This window comes from Musca vetustissima, unplaced genomic scaffold (assembly GCF_032173495.1).
Source record: "Musca vetustissima isolate MV318-11 ecotype Yass unplaced genomic scaffold, APGP_CSIRO_Mvet_v1 utg14086, whole genome shotgun sequence".
Taxonomy (NCBI): Eukaryota; Metazoa; Arthropoda; class Insecta; order Diptera; family Muscidae; genus Musca; species Musca vetustissima.
Window position 1 is genome coordinate 624,120 of NW_026887531.1, and position 17,784 is coordinate 641,903.

General features: G+C 34.4%; 2 protein-coding genes and 1 long non-coding RNA gene across 3 annotated transcripts; 1 reads left to right on the forward strand and 2 right to left on the reverse strand.

Moving 5' to 3' along the window:
• Positions 1 to 2,613: 2,613 nt before the first annotated feature.
• LOC133335075 (uncharacterized) lies at positions 2,614 to 2,981 on the reverse strand. The gene is made up of 2 exons (XR_009754510.1): positions 2,865 to 2,981; positions 2,614 to 2,796 (listed from the first exon to the last, which is right to left on the reverse strand). It is a non-coding gene; the product is annotated as an uncharacterized LOC133335075 (long non-coding RNA).
• A 2-nt stretch (positions 2,982 to 2,983) lies between these two features.
• On the reverse strand, positions 2,984 to 5,652 carry LOC133335116 (UV radiation resistance-associated gene protein; the record flags this gene model as incomplete). The annotated part of the gene is made up of 4 exons (XM_061543422.1): positions 5,207 to 5,652; positions 3,926 to 5,163; positions 3,783 to 3,860; positions 2,984 to 3,407 (listed from the first exon to the last, which is right to left on the reverse strand). Coding segments are annotated over exons 1-4 (2,157 nt in total), but the record flags the coding sequence as incomplete, so codon positions are not given.
• Positions 5,653 to 7,509: 1,857 nt separating this feature from the next.
• LOC133335086 (MTOR-associated protein MEAK7) lies at positions 7,510 to 12,318 on the forward strand. The gene is made up of 7 exons (XM_061543390.1): positions 7,510 to 7,641; positions 10,357 to 10,614; positions 10,686 to 11,007; positions 11,071 to 11,325; positions 11,727 to 11,845; positions 11,919 to 12,116; positions 12,180 to 12,318. The coding sequence occupies exons 1-7, from the start codon at positions 7,510 to 7,512 to the stop codon at positions 12,291 to 12,293; spliced, it is 1,398 nt and encodes a 465-aa protein (XP_061399374.1). The 3' UTR covers positions 12,294 to 12,318.
• Positions 12,319 to 17,784: the final 5,466 nt, after the last annotated feature.

Sequence of the window (17,784 nt, forward strand, 5' to 3'; positions counted from 1 at the left end):
GTATTAATAATGTCTGTTAAATAAATCTTCACAGAGCAGGTAAAAACGGAAAATTTTTCTAATGTAATTACCGTTTTATTACCGTTATTTATTGTCTAGGACTATTAAAGAAGTTAATTGAGCTTCTGGTAAAAACAGGAAAGTATTTTGAAAATTATCCACGGAAAAGTTTTTACCCTACAATACAGCTATCGGTCCAAGTCTTTTGGTATCTAACACAGAAATAAAAAAATAAAACCTATACCACATATACAGCCTTATTCAGGTCATCAATTCACCGTGAATTTGTTTGTTGTTCCCTTTAACGTTATTTTGAACCAGAACTCGCAGCGATTTTTTTCGCTTTTTCACTTTCCCCTTATTCTGAATCAATTTCGAAAGTGAAAAAATCTGCTTTGGGAAAATATTGTTATTCTGGATTACAGGGAGTGGGAGAATGTGATGACATTTTGTGTGAAATTTGTCGCTAATAAATTTAAACTACAGAAATGTAAACATTAAATATTTTTATGAAAAATTTCTACACAATACTTATTCTATGACGATTTTGAATATTATGTATGGTGGTATGCATTTTTTTAACTCAAAAACCAAAAATTAAATGCCATTGGTAGGATAGACGGGCACTATGGGTCATACTATTGCCACACACCAACATCTCATTAACACAAGTTTTGACAACAAGTGTCCCAAATGTGGAAATGTCTACACAGCACAACATATTTTAGAAACATGCAACGCTTTCTACAGAGCCCGCCTCAACTACCTCAACAACGATGGAACGAATATTTTAATATCACCTACTACTGTCAATATTAATAAGATATTTAACTACATACGTCATCTTAAAATTACTATTTAATAAAATTATTAAGAATTGTCAACCGATTTAGCTGATGGCCATTGTAGCCAATGCTAGATACTTTTATTATTAGCATTGTATTTACTACAATGTTAATACTATAATAAATAAATAAATAAATGCCATTGGAAGTCCTATTGATAACGATGCATACTCAACCAAACACGGAATGTATAAAGCCAATAAGGAATATTTAAGCTGAGTTTGATGCAATTTGGAGGCGAAAAGATATTAAGAATTTGTCTGTGAAAAACCCAAACACAAATTATGAAAGAACATTTGGTCTGTTCCCATACTGTTATAATCTACTAGAAATCATAAAGGAAAATTTGTTATAAGTAATAGATCTAAAATTTTTTTTCTTTCAAAAGTTATCGTGTTCATGATTTGAAGGACGAAATAACGGAGGAGAATAATAGACCACTTTAAAATTTTGCGGAGATGCAATGTCAATTTAAATAAAAAGGCACACAATTATGCAGGGAAATAATTAACTGCGAATTCATTTAATTTAATCGCAGATTTCTTCATATTATTCGTTGTGTCTTTGACATCGTTCAAAGCAAAAAGTAACAATTTTTAAAAAGAAAACCAATAAAAAATATTACAAAATTAAATTGCAATGTGGCAACACACATTACAACTTAAATTACAATATGGCAACGCGAATCTTTTTTCAACTACCATTTTCGAAAATTCGAATCCGCATCTCGCATTTTTTACTTCTCCCTATTCAATCAGAATAAAATGAGAATGTGAAAGCGAAAATGTTTTCACAAGCGGGATCTCGTTCTGGATATTCGTTAAGGATAAAGAATTTAGTTTCGAAAATGCGTCTAGGACTATCAAAAAAAGGTAATTGAGAGACTGGTGAAAACAGAGACGAATTTTTTGAAATTATCCGCGAAAAATGTTTTTGCCCTACAATAACGCATTTTTTACCGAACCTAGATAAAGTCTGCAATATTATAGGTCCACGTCTTTTGGCATCTAACAAAGAAATAAAAAATAAAACCTAAACCACATATAAAGATTCTCCAATTAGGTTCAAACTTTGTACACATTGGAATTTTCACTAAACATAGATATTTTATATGGGTTATAAGGGTCCAGTTCTTCTGGGACTTCCTTACAAATGGGAGCGTTTGATCTTATGCATAAATTTTTGGTTTTTTTTTATACATAATTTCACATTGTATCCAAACAAGGGTACCGTGCGAACTTATATTCTTGAATGTCCTTGTGGACTCTCCACTGCCGTGGGGCTGGAACTACGACTAACGTGTGGGAATTTATTTTAAATTCGTCGGGTGTGGGTATGTTACACTTTGGCACACTGGCCGAGTATCGTTCATAGTTTATGGGGATCAAATACCCTTATCAAAAAATACAAATACTTCAAAATGTAAATACACTTTTCCAGAATAGAAAATATAGTTAAAAATTCAAAACCCTGTTCATATTCCTCGTTTGAAAGTTCATTATTTTAATACCATTAATTTGCTATAAATACAATCAAGTTATTACAAGTTAATTGGTTATGGGATTAAAATACAATTTAGAGATATATATAATACAAATTTACTTTTGTTTTGTTGTTACTTTACTTTGCATGTTAAGAACATAATAATTAATTAAAAAAGCTAACAAAGCTTTTATTTTTCAAATTAAGCATAATTATATAGTATATAAATGAAAAGAGGAGGAAGGGAAGGAAGGAGGAAAAAACATTGGGTCCAGAAGTGCAGGAAAAAAACAAAAACAAAAAAATTAGTATAAAGATTATAATATCACATAAAGATTAACTTCAAATATGACCACTTTGACTTTGCAGTGTTAAGTTGGAGTCTGAATTAGAAAAACCCTTTGCCGTTGATGAATGACAATCACGTTCGTCTTCACTGTCCGTGTATGAGCCCGCTGAACGGCAAATTCTAAAAGGGGAACATATGTTTTTGTATTTTTATCAAGTTTTCGAATCACTTTTATCTTATCATTTTACCTTTGTTGATTATTTTGCATTAAATTGTGTTCCTTTTGTATATCAATGGGCTGGGAATTTATGTGGCTAGATAAGCGCAAATTTTCAGCTGTTAATGGAAAATCATTTAAATTACGATGATGATGATGACGATGCATGGTTATTGTAGGCGGCTGCATATGATTCATATCTACAGATGAATGAGATTTGGACAGAGAATAATCTTTGCCATTATTGATTGTTGTGTGTATGTATGGATCTTCATTATTGTGCTCCTGCTGATGATGATGATCATGATTATTTGGCCCATCCAATTCGTTTGCATTATCGTTGATGGTTAAACGTTTTTGCGGCAATGTCCGTACGTTTGAACGTATCTCTCGTTTGTTTTGTTCGATTTCAACAAACATTTCGAAGATGTGTAGAATATTGCCAATGGTACAGCGTATGTCACAGCGTTTGCCAGTTATTTCATAATTTAATTGAGCTATATTTTGATTTAATAGATTTATAGCATATTTCATAGCTTTTGTTGGTATTGATGATCGGCTATAGAGGGGATATCTAAAAATATACCGAAAAAAAAGAAGGAAATTAGTTTCGGGACACTGGATATTAAAGTAAAGATTATAAAGGGAAACGACTGAGGCCCGTTCAGTCTAAATTGACGGAGAGAGCTGAATATGGACAAGGTTAGTGTTTTTCCTTCAATTTATTTACTAAATACCAAAACATAGATGGATCTACTTCTTCCTATGGTATGCTTTTTTAAATCCAGGGTTTTGCAAAAGTACAATGCTATAAGTACAGATAGCGGCTATAAACCGTGCGGAATACAAATAGGGTTTATCCCTCGTCCTACAACATTGCATCACGATGGCACCACGGATTTTGAATAGAACCCGAATTCAATTATGTGACGAATATATGTATACTTACTCTCTTAATGTATAAGATGGAATATCTTTAATAATGTCCTTGATGCGTGTGCGAGAACCCTCATAGATAATAGGATTTCTGAAAAGATAAATACGTCATAATTACTTTCATTTACAATTCAAAAAAAGGAAATCAAATTTTACCTTAAAGGACGATTTATAATAACCGATATCATTTCTACCAAATGTGCTACGTAGCCCAATGAGGCACTTATGGCCATTGGTGTTATATTCTCTGATATATACACACTATTGGGATTATTGGAATCGTATACGTATCCTTCGACCGAAGGAAAAGGAACACCACAAATCGTGTAGACACCACGACCACTCTCACATATCGGATAGATCTCCCTTAACTCTATACACAACGAAGACATACGCCGTTCCACATGTTGTGTTACCGAACGTTTACGTTGTCTCCGCTCCAATTGCTGGACGCTTAACTCTTCCAATTCCGCCTTTTCTTTGCTAAGATTTTGTCTACTCTTCTCCAGACACAATTCCAGCTGTTGTCTTGTGGCAATTGCCGCTGTCAGTTGTTGCCTTAAGTAGGTAATGCGTTTAGAAAATGTATCACGAGCACTTTGCAGGAGTCTTTGTCGCGACTTGAGAGATTCCAATTGTTGCTGCAACTGTTGGGCATGCAACAATTGATGAGGATCAATGCGTTGTTGTTCGGCCAACAAGAGACTTAATGTACGTCCCATGGAATGGTATTGAGAGGCAGTTCCCGACAAGGATGCGGACGATGAACTTAACGATGTTGTTCTAGGCTTACGTAATAGCTGTTCTTTGGTTATGCATCTTAGACTCAAGCGTTTTATTTCGGCTGTCAGTTCGACACATTCACGCTGCGTCTGTAGCCGTTGTCGCTGCAGCTGTTGTAATCTCAGTAGTTTGACTAAATCGTAACTGGTTCTGACCTCGGTACGCACACAGTTCAACTGGGCATAACGGGTGCGAGACATACGCAGTAGGTCTCTCTGCCAGTCCACTGCCGTGGGGCTGGAACTACGACTAACGTGTGGGGAATTTATGGTAAATTCGTCGGGTGTGGGTATGCTACACTTTGGCACACTGGCCGAATATCGTTCATAGTTTAAGGCCAATTGTTCCCTTAGATTTTCCGTCGTGAAGTTATCCGGCGAAGCAAACAGTTCGTCGTTCATTTGGAAAATAAGGGAATTCTTATTTAGTTTTGCTTCACTGTTTTGTGACAAAGGAATGAGTCCGGAAAAGTAAACGCCCCACGTAAAGAGCAGTTTGTCGGGAGGTATATTCTGTCTTCTGGATTTGGCAAATTCCAGCGATAAGGCACTACATGGAAAACAAAGAAAACAAAACATTAATACATGACTCGGCAGGTATTCACTACCACACTAACCTAATGGGTTCCTTATTGCGTAGCATAGTTGTGTCCACTAAACAGTCCCCATTATTTGTTTGGCCTTCGGTTGCTTCAGACGCTTTCTTAACCTTCGCCCAGACTTTAATGCAAACACAATTTGCATTGGATTTGATCATCGACAGACAATGAATCTCCGCCCATTTTACGGGTAAATACAAACGTAGGGGTAACTTTTCACTTTCATAGAATGGCTCATTTTCCGGATGATCATGTAGTGTAAAATACACTAACGTCTCTGGGCAAGCACAATACGCATCAGATTGTTGTATATCTTCTCCGGGGCACAGCGATGTCGTTGACGAGGGACTACAGCTGCAGCACTCCACCTGATTACATTCAATGTTAATCCCTTGTATGGCTGATAGATTTCTCAAACGCAATTGTTGTGTGCTCAATGGCAGCCATTCCCGACACCTTGGTCTGATATTCATGGTGTCCGTATTATTTTGGAATACACATATTTATTTTGCCAATTGATTCGATTGTTTTGTTGTAGTTTTTCGCACTTTTTTTCTTGATTCCAATCCAAAAGTTTTCCAATTAATTTGTCCAACTTGTTCGTTTGTTCGTTGGACTGTCAGATGTCAGATGCAAAATAAGATCGACCTAATCGAAAAACGTTTTGAACGCTACGAATAGGGGAGGCGGGAGAGAATAGTCGATAAAGACCAGATCGAAACGAAAATGGAAAGCACTTATCAAGTTTACGAATAAGTGTGAAGCATAATGCCTTGGTACTTGTCATGTTTAGAATGAAGGCAAAGAAGAAATAACAAAAATTGTTTCACACCGTTTACTTCTGCAGGTTGCCACATATTTGCTCATGGTCATTTACATTATGATTTAAATCATTATATGTTACCAGACACTTTTTAAATTTAAGGGGGCTTCGCTGGAGAATTAGCATATTGGCGGACCTAAGATTTTTGAAAAATCAAACCAGGCTGGAAAATAGGAAGTATAATCACCGATTGGATTTATCATTTATCAGGGTACAATTATAAAAATGTGTGACTGTGTATGTGATATTTTAGAAAATATAAAAAAAAAATATCGCTGCGAGAGAGGCATAACTCAAAAAACGTGATTTTCGAGTTACTGATGCACGATTGTTCGCTATAATAGATATTCGTATGTAAAAATTTCATACGAATATCTCTTACACACTATAATTGAGAAGCTGTAGAAGTTCCTCTGTCCCATATAAAGTGTGAGTAAATTGAAAACTTAAAACGCATTTTCTGCATGAAATGCGCGATATGTTCCATTTGTTCAAAGATGAAGTATACAGTATTGGCGAGAATAATTGTATGAATTATGAATGAATTAATATGCAAACCATATTCCCAATACACCCACAGGTGTATTTTTTTTTTTTTTTTGTTTTGACAAAAGATGCCGTACCTTGTATAAATGTACTATGCCTTCAGCCTATGGTTTAGGTAGGTCTACATAATATAACACATGTTTTATTATTCGTTTTATATGAGGATAAGTTTTATTTTAAAGCTGACCAACTTTGGAATTGGTTCATGATGAGGTTGCCCTATAGACCCCACCTCAGAATTTCATGTAGGTTTAATAAAAACTGTTTCCAGGATAAGATAATAGGGAGGTGATGTGACACCAATGCCAAGTCACGTCATTCGTCAGACCAGGGGAAACAATTTAAATGTCCGATGAGCTTTGGCAGTCTCTCTTTATCCTGGTGGGCAAAACGTTGAGCTATGCCAAGTCACGTCATTCGTCAGACCAGGGTCTGGGTCTCTTTATCCTGGTGGGAAAAACGTTGAGCTATCAGTTTGCTCGGCCAGCGCCATGTCCTAGGACGGAATGCCATAACTCATGATGTGCATTGAAATCCCCTAGCAACCAGACGGTTATAGGCTTCCAAAATGCCAGCGCCTTGTCCTAGGACGGAATGCCATAACTCATAACTCACTACCCCCAAATATTCCAAGTATGGGTCACTACTTGTGTGGGAGGTACCGTGAATTAACCCGATCAGAATTTTATAAATAGCTTGTAAGAAACGCTTTGTTAACATTACTTAACACACATTCACAACTTGGCAGCATTTTTTCATTTATACTTTCAACAGCTGACTGTGTTGCCCTATTGTCATTTATTGTTACGTACGGCAACAATTACACATTTCATAATTTTCTATTTATTTACAATCTCAATTTAATATCAGCTGTGTCAGCTGTCGGTCTACGGATTAAACGGGAACAAAATATTTATCAATTACAACGAACGGAACGGATATCGGTTAAAAGCTACGTATTTCCGTAAATTACGTACATAGCACAGCAAAATGGGTAATCAACAGACGAAGAAAGGTGGTAACGAAAATCTATTTACCAGCGAAGAATTGAAAATTTTGGAAACATCATTTCGTTTGGCCAATGGTGGAAATACGGAAAAAATTACCGAAAATAAATTGGTGGTAAGCAAAAAACCAAACAAACGCGTAATATTTATGTGTAATCGAATCCATGAATGAAAATGTGTTTACAAACACCGCAAAAATTGCCAACTAAGGGTATTTAGCGGTGCGGATCAATTGTCGTATTAACCAAAAATTTTGTAGTCATAAGACTCCTTTCCCCATATATAGTATGTATGTGTGTCTTGTTTTCTTTAAGGTATAACTCGGAATTTTCAATCATCGTCATATGTGGTTGGTGTATTCGTTGTTGTTGTTGGCATGGCTTGATTGGGCTGTGTGATTGATGTGCACAAAGCTTTCGCACGCCATAAAGTTATGGGCTTGTTGTTTATGATAAATACGGCATTGTCCGTACGTTTGTTGTTGCAGGCCTACATTGGGGAGGAACGGAATAATGAGAAGAGGATATGACTCTTATTATGAAGATGAAGAACTGCCAAGTCAGCTGTTGTTGTGAACAGGTTTTTCGTGTTCGAAATTATCGAAAATTATCTTTAAACTGTTTCCAGCTCTTGAAAAATTAAAAGGGGATCTAAATTAAAGAGAAGTAAATAAAGTGTATCTTTGTATTACTTGTAACCCCCTGAGCAGTCAATCCAGTTTTGTGATTATTTTGTCTTCCAAGACATGTAAATAACCATCGAAATGGAAACAATTACAAATGTCATTTCAATCTAAACAGGTTTCGATCTTTCAAATCGACAGAAAGTAAACAAAAGCAAGACCCGAACATTGTTAAATCTATAATAAAATGCATTGTCATTGTTTGTGGTCACTCCATGTTAGATGATTATGTACAGAATATGCCTTTCTCTTTAGTTCATTTTTATTCAATTATAAATCTCGTCAATACTTAAATATGATATTCTATGCTAATATTTATAATCTTTTCAGTATACTTTCGTTCTTTCCCAATGTTCGTTCGTTCGCACATTTCAAATTTCTTTAATTTTTGTCTTTGTCGGGAACTGTGATTTTTTTGTTTGTTTATTTTTTTTAAGAGTGCCTTCTTTGCTGACAGATTCGTTTTTCCTTGCAAGTTCAAGACTAGTAGTTAAATGCCCGCGTATCTCTCATTCTGTGTGTATACAAATGGCCTAGTCTAGTTCGTCTGATAATAGCTATCATACAACGTTGACAGTGTATGCAGTTGTAAGACAAAATATAAAATAGAATGAACGAAATAAACAAACAAAAAAGCGCTTACTACGATTAGTTAATAAAACATTTATTGAATAATTAACAACTATTGTATTTTCAGGCCACTAATTCGAGGTAGTTGAGGTTGATGATATCTGAATGCCATTAATTTAGCTAATTTATTTGTAAATTTGTCAAATGCATGAGTTTTTTTCAATTTAATTGAAATCTTGAGAATTTTGAGATTTATAGATCAGTAACAGATTTATGTCCTCTTCAGTCTCTCCCGTCTATCTTCGACGTTTTTAATAAATAAATACTTTTAACTACTTAATTAAATTAATACCATCAGAATTTTGTAAATTAATCTCGTTTTGGACAACTGAACCTATAGAGGAAGGACCAAAATCGAACAGGCCGATGTCAATATTAAATTAGGAACACAATTAGGATTTATAATTGGTCTGTTCCCGTACTACAAGAACGTACTATTTGTCTGTTGCCGTACTGCAAGAATCTACTTACTCAGACCATAGTAGCATCTGTTGGCCAACACTATCATTCTCCGAATTTCAAAACTGATGTCATTAGTTTTATTTATGGCGGTACCAAGGTATATAAAATCTTTGAATACCTCGAAGCTGTGTAGTTATCAAGTTACACAGTTGGTCCGCGTCTACTGGAAGTCTTGCGTGTTGATACCATCAGCTTTGTCTTCTCGCTGTTTACTGCCTTTTTCCAGCAGGATGTAAAAAATGTCACACGGCGAACTGTCACCTTGTCTGAATCCTCCTTTGGTATTGAAGTGATTCGATAGGTCCTTTCCGACTTTAACTGCTGACCATGTGCCACTTAAAGTTATCCTGCATAGCCATATTAATTTTGCAGGAATGCCGAACGTAGACATGGCTTTAAAACCTGTGAACGGATAGGGCTATCGAATGCGGCTTTATAGTCGACGAATAGGTGGAATGTGTCGATGTGTTTTTCGTGGGTCTTCTCTAGGATTTGGAAATCCTGAGTGAAAATCTGGCCACTGGGGGATTTGCCAGGTCTGAAGCCGCATTGGTATGGTCCAATAATGTCATTGACCTGGATATGCAATGGGAAGGAGACTAATTCCTCTATAGTTGTCACATATCACTTTGTATCCTTTTTTTGTGCATGGAACACAGGATGCTGAGGTTCCAATCATTGGACATGCATTCCTCTAGCCAACTTGTACTAATCAGCATCTGACCACCAGTCTTGAATAGTTTGGCTGGTAACCCGTCGGCTCCTGCTGCTTTATTGTTCTTGAGCCGATTAATTGCTATGATGACCTCATCTTGCATAGGTAGTGTGCACTCTATACCGTCATCTCTTATGGCTACTGGGGTATTTTCTTTTTAATTGAGTAAAATTTCATAAGGGAAAAACTTTCCGGATCGTTGTTACTAATCGCACATTGATAAGTCTCTTTTGCACATTATTATTTGAGTTCGTATAGGATTATAATGTTTTTTCCCGTCGGAAAATCTCCTGCCACATTTCTTATTAATAAGCAATTATTTTCTTTTCTTTCATTTCCAGGAATCATGGTCTGCAATAATTGATAAAAAATTAGCACAATTTACAGCTAATTTCCTTTTTACACAAACTCCTCAGTCAACACCGCAAAAGACATCGACACATCATCATTCACAGCACATTGGCACCATAACATTTCATAAATATGCCGAACCATATTATATTGTCGAGAGGGGAACAATCGATCAACAAATTCACTTTATACAAACATCGTTGGGTAATAAATCGACAGAGGATGTTGATTTGAAACAGCTTGAAATGGTAAGATTTACACCATTTATAATTTTCAGTGGGTTATTAATAAAAAATATTTCCTCCATTTATATTTGTAGTATATTACCGCATTATTACTCAGCTATTTACATATGTTGAAATCACAAAATACCCCCGCATTTGAATCATGGTATAAATTTGGTTACCACTGCAATGATCGTTCGGCTCAATGTTTTGCCAAGGGATTAGTGCGGCATCTCTGCAAAAAAGATTCCGATTCGACAGCCTCCACAAGTGATTTGGAAAAATGGTTGCAGGTCAATCCCACATTTTTGATTATATGGCGTTGTGTGTTTTCATATTTGTACGGTTATGCGGGCAATGGAAAGATCAGTAAATTGGGTAATCCTCCCAGTAGTCAAATATTACCAATGCAAGAAGGTTTGTAATTATCACTGCACAAAAATATGAGTATTTTTTTAATTTGTTTCCTTTCCTTAATAGGTTTACCATTCGGCACCAATTACACACCCATGCTGGATATACCCCACGTTATATTTGTCAATAGCAATGTGCCCGTGGATTTACAACACAAATGGCGTTTTTTGTTCTCTTCGAAAATCATGGGTGAAAGCTTTTCAACAATGCTGGGAAAATTGTTGAAAAAGGGACCAACTCTGTTGGTAGTCGAAGATGAGGATCATTACATTTTTGCCGGCTATGCACCCCATTCATGGGCAATGGGTCCAAATTTTATAGGTAAGTAAAATTATGCGGATTATCAGCTAATTTTTTAAAATATCAATGAAATGTGTATCAAAGATCGTGTTATAAAAGAGATAGTACACAAAGGGATTATATACTTGGAGCTGTTGACTCTCTAGCTATCATGTAATCGACCACATATCTGAAAGGTCAAGGCAAAATTTTTGCAGAATGGACAGCGGTTATGAGAATGTAACTAAATGTGCAAATCAATGGTCATACAACTCGACCACCAACTTTCCAATCCAGGAAAAAGAACCTAAAGTAAAAATTTTCGAATTTTTATACCTTGGCAAAATTTGACAATTTCGCATCTTAGACAAATATTTCAAGATGATTCCAACGTAATGCCTTAACATAAAATTAACCCATTGAACGTTTCCTTTTCATTTCAGGTGATGACAGTGCCATGCTATTTACTTTAAGTCCTGCCATGCGTTGTTTCAACACCACAGGTTATAATGATCATTATCAGTATTTGAATTTGGGTCAACAGACAATGCCCAATGGTTTGGTAAGTAAGACAAGGAATACGAATCTTTAAATTTATTACAAATAATTTTTATTTTATTTCCTCTTTCGAACAGGGCATGGGCGGCCAATTTGGCTATTGGGGTCTTTGGTTAGACTGTGAATATGGAATTGGACAAAGTTCTGAGAGCTGTACCACTTTCAAAGAATACAATCAACTGAGTAAGCGTAAAGATTTTCGTATACGGAATTTGGAGGTATGGGGAATTGGCGATGAACCCAAACAGGGTGATGACAGCGATGAGGAGGGGGAGGTAAGTACTTTTAAATATATTTGTAAAACTTTAAATAATTATATTTTTTATTTTTTGTTCTAGGGTACCAATAAACGCTCAATTTTGGATAAAAATCTGGAAGATCGTGTCATGTTGGAATTATCCGGTCGCAATATGCATTCAGATGGTCTCAGAGATCCCGATTTGGATTTATAAATTATTACAAACTCATAGGTTGTTCCTATTTCTTTTTGTTTTGTTTTTAAGTTAATTGTACTGTGGGTCCATTTCCCGTTTATTTTATCTAAGGAAAAAATAATTAGTCTATTTTAAACAAAGACAATAACGCCCAGATGCGTACATATATAAATTTGCTATTTGAAATAGTTTTACTTTTTCAATTTCAATATTATTAATCTTTAAAAGATTTTTGCTAGCCTTAAAAGTAGTCATTCCCTTATAGCAATATAAAATCATATATTTAATGCAATTGGATTTCTAAATTATACAAATTACGAGAAGCAATTTTTTTACGAATAAAATCAGGGAAATTAAAGTTATTTCGAAATAATATGACTGAAAAATAAAATAATTATGTGTATTATATGATTTATTAGTTACCATTTAAAGAGTTTAATTTCTGTGAAATGATTTTTAGGCACTTTCACTTTGCAGTAGGTTGTATTCGTTTTGCGTAATAAAAATTCGTTTTTTTAGGAGTTCCGTAATTTATTTTGTTCCTTGCTGAATTTGACACAACCCCTAAAAATGTGTCCATATATACGATAAGTTTTTAATGGAACACATATATACATACATATATTATATAAAGAATTTTTCAATAAATACTCTTATATCATAAAATGCTTGAAATATTATTTTTCTAAATTTATCCAAGGTTTTGAATAATTTAATTCCTTTATCTTAGCAAGTGTGGTGGATCGGTTTTGGGATTTTCCAACATGTTTGTACTCCCTTTTCAGTGCAACAGTTTATTTATACAATTCGTATCCTTGCAATCGTAACTGTAATACTTTAAAAATGGTTGGATACGTATACCTATAGGGTCCTAAAACCTGAAGTAATCATATCCTAGGAAAATGTGTATAATAATTTTAAATGGCATACCAAAATTGAAACAACTCTAGTTTAGTAAAAACTATCAGATTTTCTGATTTTTTTCCAGAGGTAGGTATTTTCGGGTACTGGTACCCGGTTGTACGGATCCGGTTAATATAGAATATGTATAATTTTATAGTTTACAATACCGATTTGGAGATACAGTCAAAAGCAGATTTTGGTCGAACTTGGGGTCCATTATGGTCCCTCTCCAAAATGACTACAAAAATGGTGCGATATGTTGCTTTATCTGTTCTGAATCGAAAGATAAGGGCCTTTGTAGGAAAGGAAATACTTTCTACACGATAGAATCTCTTTTTAAATAGAATGTTTTTTTTTTGTGGACAGCCTTCTGTCAGGATTTTAAGACTTTCTTCTATGGACAAATACCTACGCGATAGAAACTCCTTTTAAATACCTTTATCTGGAAAAACATTTTGAGAAATATCTAATCGTTTTTACTAAACCCTGAAATTTGTTGCTCAGATAGCCTTCTATAAAATATCATCAGTTGAGGTAATTTTCCATTGAATTCTCAGGTGTATTCCCAAACCATATTTTCAGAGCCCAGACCCGAACAAAGAGTCTCATGTGTGGTGTTCATGATCAGAAACTACCCTCGTCTTACTCTACTAGTGACTGTCACATCTGCCAATTGTTTTTAAATGTAGGACTACTACAACAACAGCAAAAACCTCGACCTAAACATCCTATCAATATCATCTAAAGGCCCTTATATCAAGAAATTTGTTTGGGCACCTATGGCTAAATATTGGGTTATTGAGCGGCTTCCGTCAAAGTCTTGGAAGATGACCCTAGCAAACGCCTTCTATAAGGCGAAATAAAATACATACTACACAATTACCTATATTATACAGGAACCTGGATTGCCGAGGTAGGTACCACTTTTGTTTCTTAGACAGATAACACCTCACATAGTTGTGTAAACTCAATTGGACTTACTGTGCAATTTCTTTCTTCGACGATTAAATCGCCGAGCTCCTTGACACGACTTGTTTCCTCTCTTAGCAGTCTAGGAAAAAAATTTCGAACTTAATAACAGAATTTATAAATATTTTTGTTTTCAAATTTCCAAAAAAATCTTTAAATTTGAACATTTTCGATTAACGAGTACAATTCGCGAAAAGTCGACGTATTTGGACAATTGAAAGAAGAAGCAATAAGAACAAAAGTGTTGTCAATGCCAATAATGTAGTGAGTGTAAAAAAGCGTCAAGAACAAAGTCACATAAAATTGAATAATTAGTGATTAATTAATTTCCTAATGTAAAATCACGGAGAAAAATCCAAAATCAACATCAAGCTAGGCTTCCGATAAAATGCGTAATTTAAATTTGACAGACTGACAGACCCATTGAATTTTTAACGGAAAAATAACAAGAAAATTATGGCGCATTTATCCTGAATATCATTGATCATTGATAAAGTGCAGTATCTCGTTTTAATTGCCAAATCGAGACCAATTTACCTTGACTTATCATACAAAATTAAATGTACTCAATATCTCAACTTGGTCCAAACCCTAAGCAAAATCGAGATAATTTCTAATACAACCCTGCTTTTATGCCACAAAATAAGTTACAATTCAAAATAATTCCTAGCCAACAATTTTAAAATGTTTATTCATTTAGATAACACCACAGATTTTCCCTCAACATCTTAAATTAAAATTGATACGTTTTATTAATAATGTACTATTTTTTATATAATGAATAAAATTTAGTTTTATTATGATAAAAGAAGTGCTTAGAACAAGATATAACAATAAACCAGTGAGCGGAGCAGTATAGTCGGACGGGGCCGACCATATGATACCCTACACAACTACCACGAAACGCACACTTTCGGTGGTTCTATCTTCTGAGCCTGGGCAATATTTCGTGATAATTGCACCCTTTTTACAGTTTATAGATCAACAACTCCTATTTCTAAGTCTTGCATATTTTCCAAAATGTTTTTTTCTTGAAGAGAATTTTTACACCATACAATAAAAAATTGGCCACTTTAGGTTTTGGTTGATTTGACCCTCGGAAAATTGACCGACCATCATCTAAACAGCCGCAGCAGTATTTGGTCAGATCCCCTTCACCTTGTAATTGTAAAATATATGATGTTCTGTATATAATAATTGCCTCTAAAGCGACTATAAAATCTGACAAAATTAAAGTTTTCGGTTCATTGCACCCCCTGAATGAAATCTCAACTTCACCGAAAACTATAAGCGTTGTCCTTGACCATAGTCGGAACTTCATGTACAATTTCAAAGCGATCAGCGCGACATTTCCGTCCTCTAATGGAGTAAAAGTAATAATATACACATAGTCACCTTTACATAATTACGTATAACTCCCGCATCGGAGTACATACAGCCATATAATTGGTATCAATTTGAAGGTCAACAACTCATCTTGGACATACTATCAACATTTCGAGTATATGTCCTTCAGGAGCAAGTATATATGTCCCAGAATAAAAATTATGTAATTTTTCCCACAAAAGTCAGGGTCCATTTGACCCGCTAAATATTGACCGATCTTTATCAAAACAGGTATGCTTATTCTTTGACCCAATCCCCTTCTCCATGTAAAATTTCACGATGTTCGGACCATAACTGCGGCCTCTGGAGCGACCAGAAAAACCGACAAAAAATTAGTATTTGGTCCATTTCATCCCCTAAATATTAACCGATCTTTATCAAAAGCAATAGGGGTCTTCATTTTCATCCTACATGCAAAATTTCGTGAAGATTGGTCCATAACTGTGGCCTGTATCGTGTTTACAAATTATAATGGACAGACGGACAGACGGACACACATGTCTAGATCGACTCAGCTAGTCGAGATATGACGATCGGTATACTTAAAGGTGGGTCTAGGACCAATATTTCGCGGCGTTACAAACATTTGGGCTGCACAAAGCTATAGTACCCTGACAACATAGTTGTGTAGGGTATAAAAATGATATTTTATTGAAATAACGCTTAATTTCTAGCAGTGGTGTTGTAATTATTGGTATTCTTTAAAGAGAACGGTAGCTACAAATTAGTTAATTTATAATTGACATTACAAAAATTTCAAACAACATATGTTTTTATGGATTTTTTTAAATAATGGCTAGTAATTCCTATTAAAATTATACATATATTGCTTGAAAAATTGTCACACAAATTATGAAACCATTGAAATGTGTATGCATACGTAAACAAATAACGGCTGACATATTAGCTTTATATTATTTTAACACTGGTCTAATTAGTTAGGGCATAGTCTAAACGCGTCAAAAAACATTTACCCATAGATCAATAAGCGTTTTTTCAATGCAACCATTTGGCGATTTTTTTTCAACACTAATCATCAGTAAGATGATCTTTTTCGCCATTGACAACACTGTTTTTTCTATTTGCTTCATTCTTCAGTTGTCAAAAAATGTTCAAAGTCGGTCGGTCGCGAATTCTTCTCGTTAATCGTAAAAGTTTAATTTCAGTGAAATATTTAATTAAAAACTAAAAGAAAAGTATAAATTATGTAAATATAATTCCCCAGAAACAATATAATTGTGAAATAAAAGTTTTATTCGAATGTAATTCATTGAAAAATTTCGTTTTAACTTTGCATTGAAATTGTAACTGTTTATTGTGCCTTTGCTTATGAGTTGCGTGTGAGTGTGTATAAATGAGAGAGTATCATTATGTTTTTGGCGGACGAAAACGATCTTGTTTTGGCAGGCGGTAACTATCATCGGGTGAATGAAATGCAAAGGGGAAAGATATAAATGTGCACTGTTTTAAATGCGTAATAATATTCGGTAACAATGTCGTGTAATTTCGTTTCGTTTATTGACGGTTATAATTGTCCAACTCAAGTGTCAGAAGGAAATGAAGAGTGGTGTCATACTGGACTACTTTATCTTTTGTTCATAGTATTCTAATTGGACATTGTCAAAATCTATCTCTTTAGGTCAGAAAACTAAAATAAAGAACCACAAACACGAAGGAGTGTACTAGAAATGGGAATGAAACGTTTATTAACACCATTTATAAACAAAATATGTGAATAAACAATAAAACAAATAAAAACAGAAAAAAATATGTGTGACAAAAAATAAAAATAAAATAAATAAAAATTATTTATTTTGCAATAACAAAAAAGTAAAAAAAAATTAAATAAAAAATTGTGGATTACTGTATTTTCAAAACAGAGTAAAAGTCAAACAAATTAATTAATAAAATACCAAAAAAATTATATTCGTCTATGTGGAGGCTACTATTTTGAATTTACGATACAGTTTTAAAGCGATTTTTCGATCATTTAGTGAAAAGAGGACATGTGGATTTTTGCAGTTTTTAAAACAGATTAAATAAAAGTCAAATAAAATAATTAATAAAAGATGATGATGATTCTATGTTCGCGTATGTGCAAGCTATTGTTTTAAATTGTCGGTACGATTTGTTGCGGTACGGTTTTAAAGTGACTTTTTGATCGATTTGTAAACAATTAGTGATTGTCGCGTAAATTCGGTTCGGTTTTTTTCATATTTGTTTAGTTGTAGCATTATAAGCAAATTGTCAT

What these genes read in the sequence shown, in the direction of transcription:
- LOC133335086 (XM_061543390.1), top strand. Translation starts at nt 7,510, where the DNA reads ATGGGTAATCAACAGACGAAGAAAGGTGGTAACGAAAATCTATTTACC. An exon ending in AATATTACCAATGCAAGAAG is followed by an intron (nt 11,008 to 11,070) that starts GTTTGTAATTAT and finishes TTTCCTTAATAG; the next exon opens with GTTTACCATTCGGCACCAAT. An exon ending in AATGGGTCCAAATTTTATAG is followed by an intron (nt 11,326 to 11,726) that starts GTAAGTAAAATT and finishes TTTTCATTTCAG; the next exon opens with GTGATGACAGTGCCATGCTA.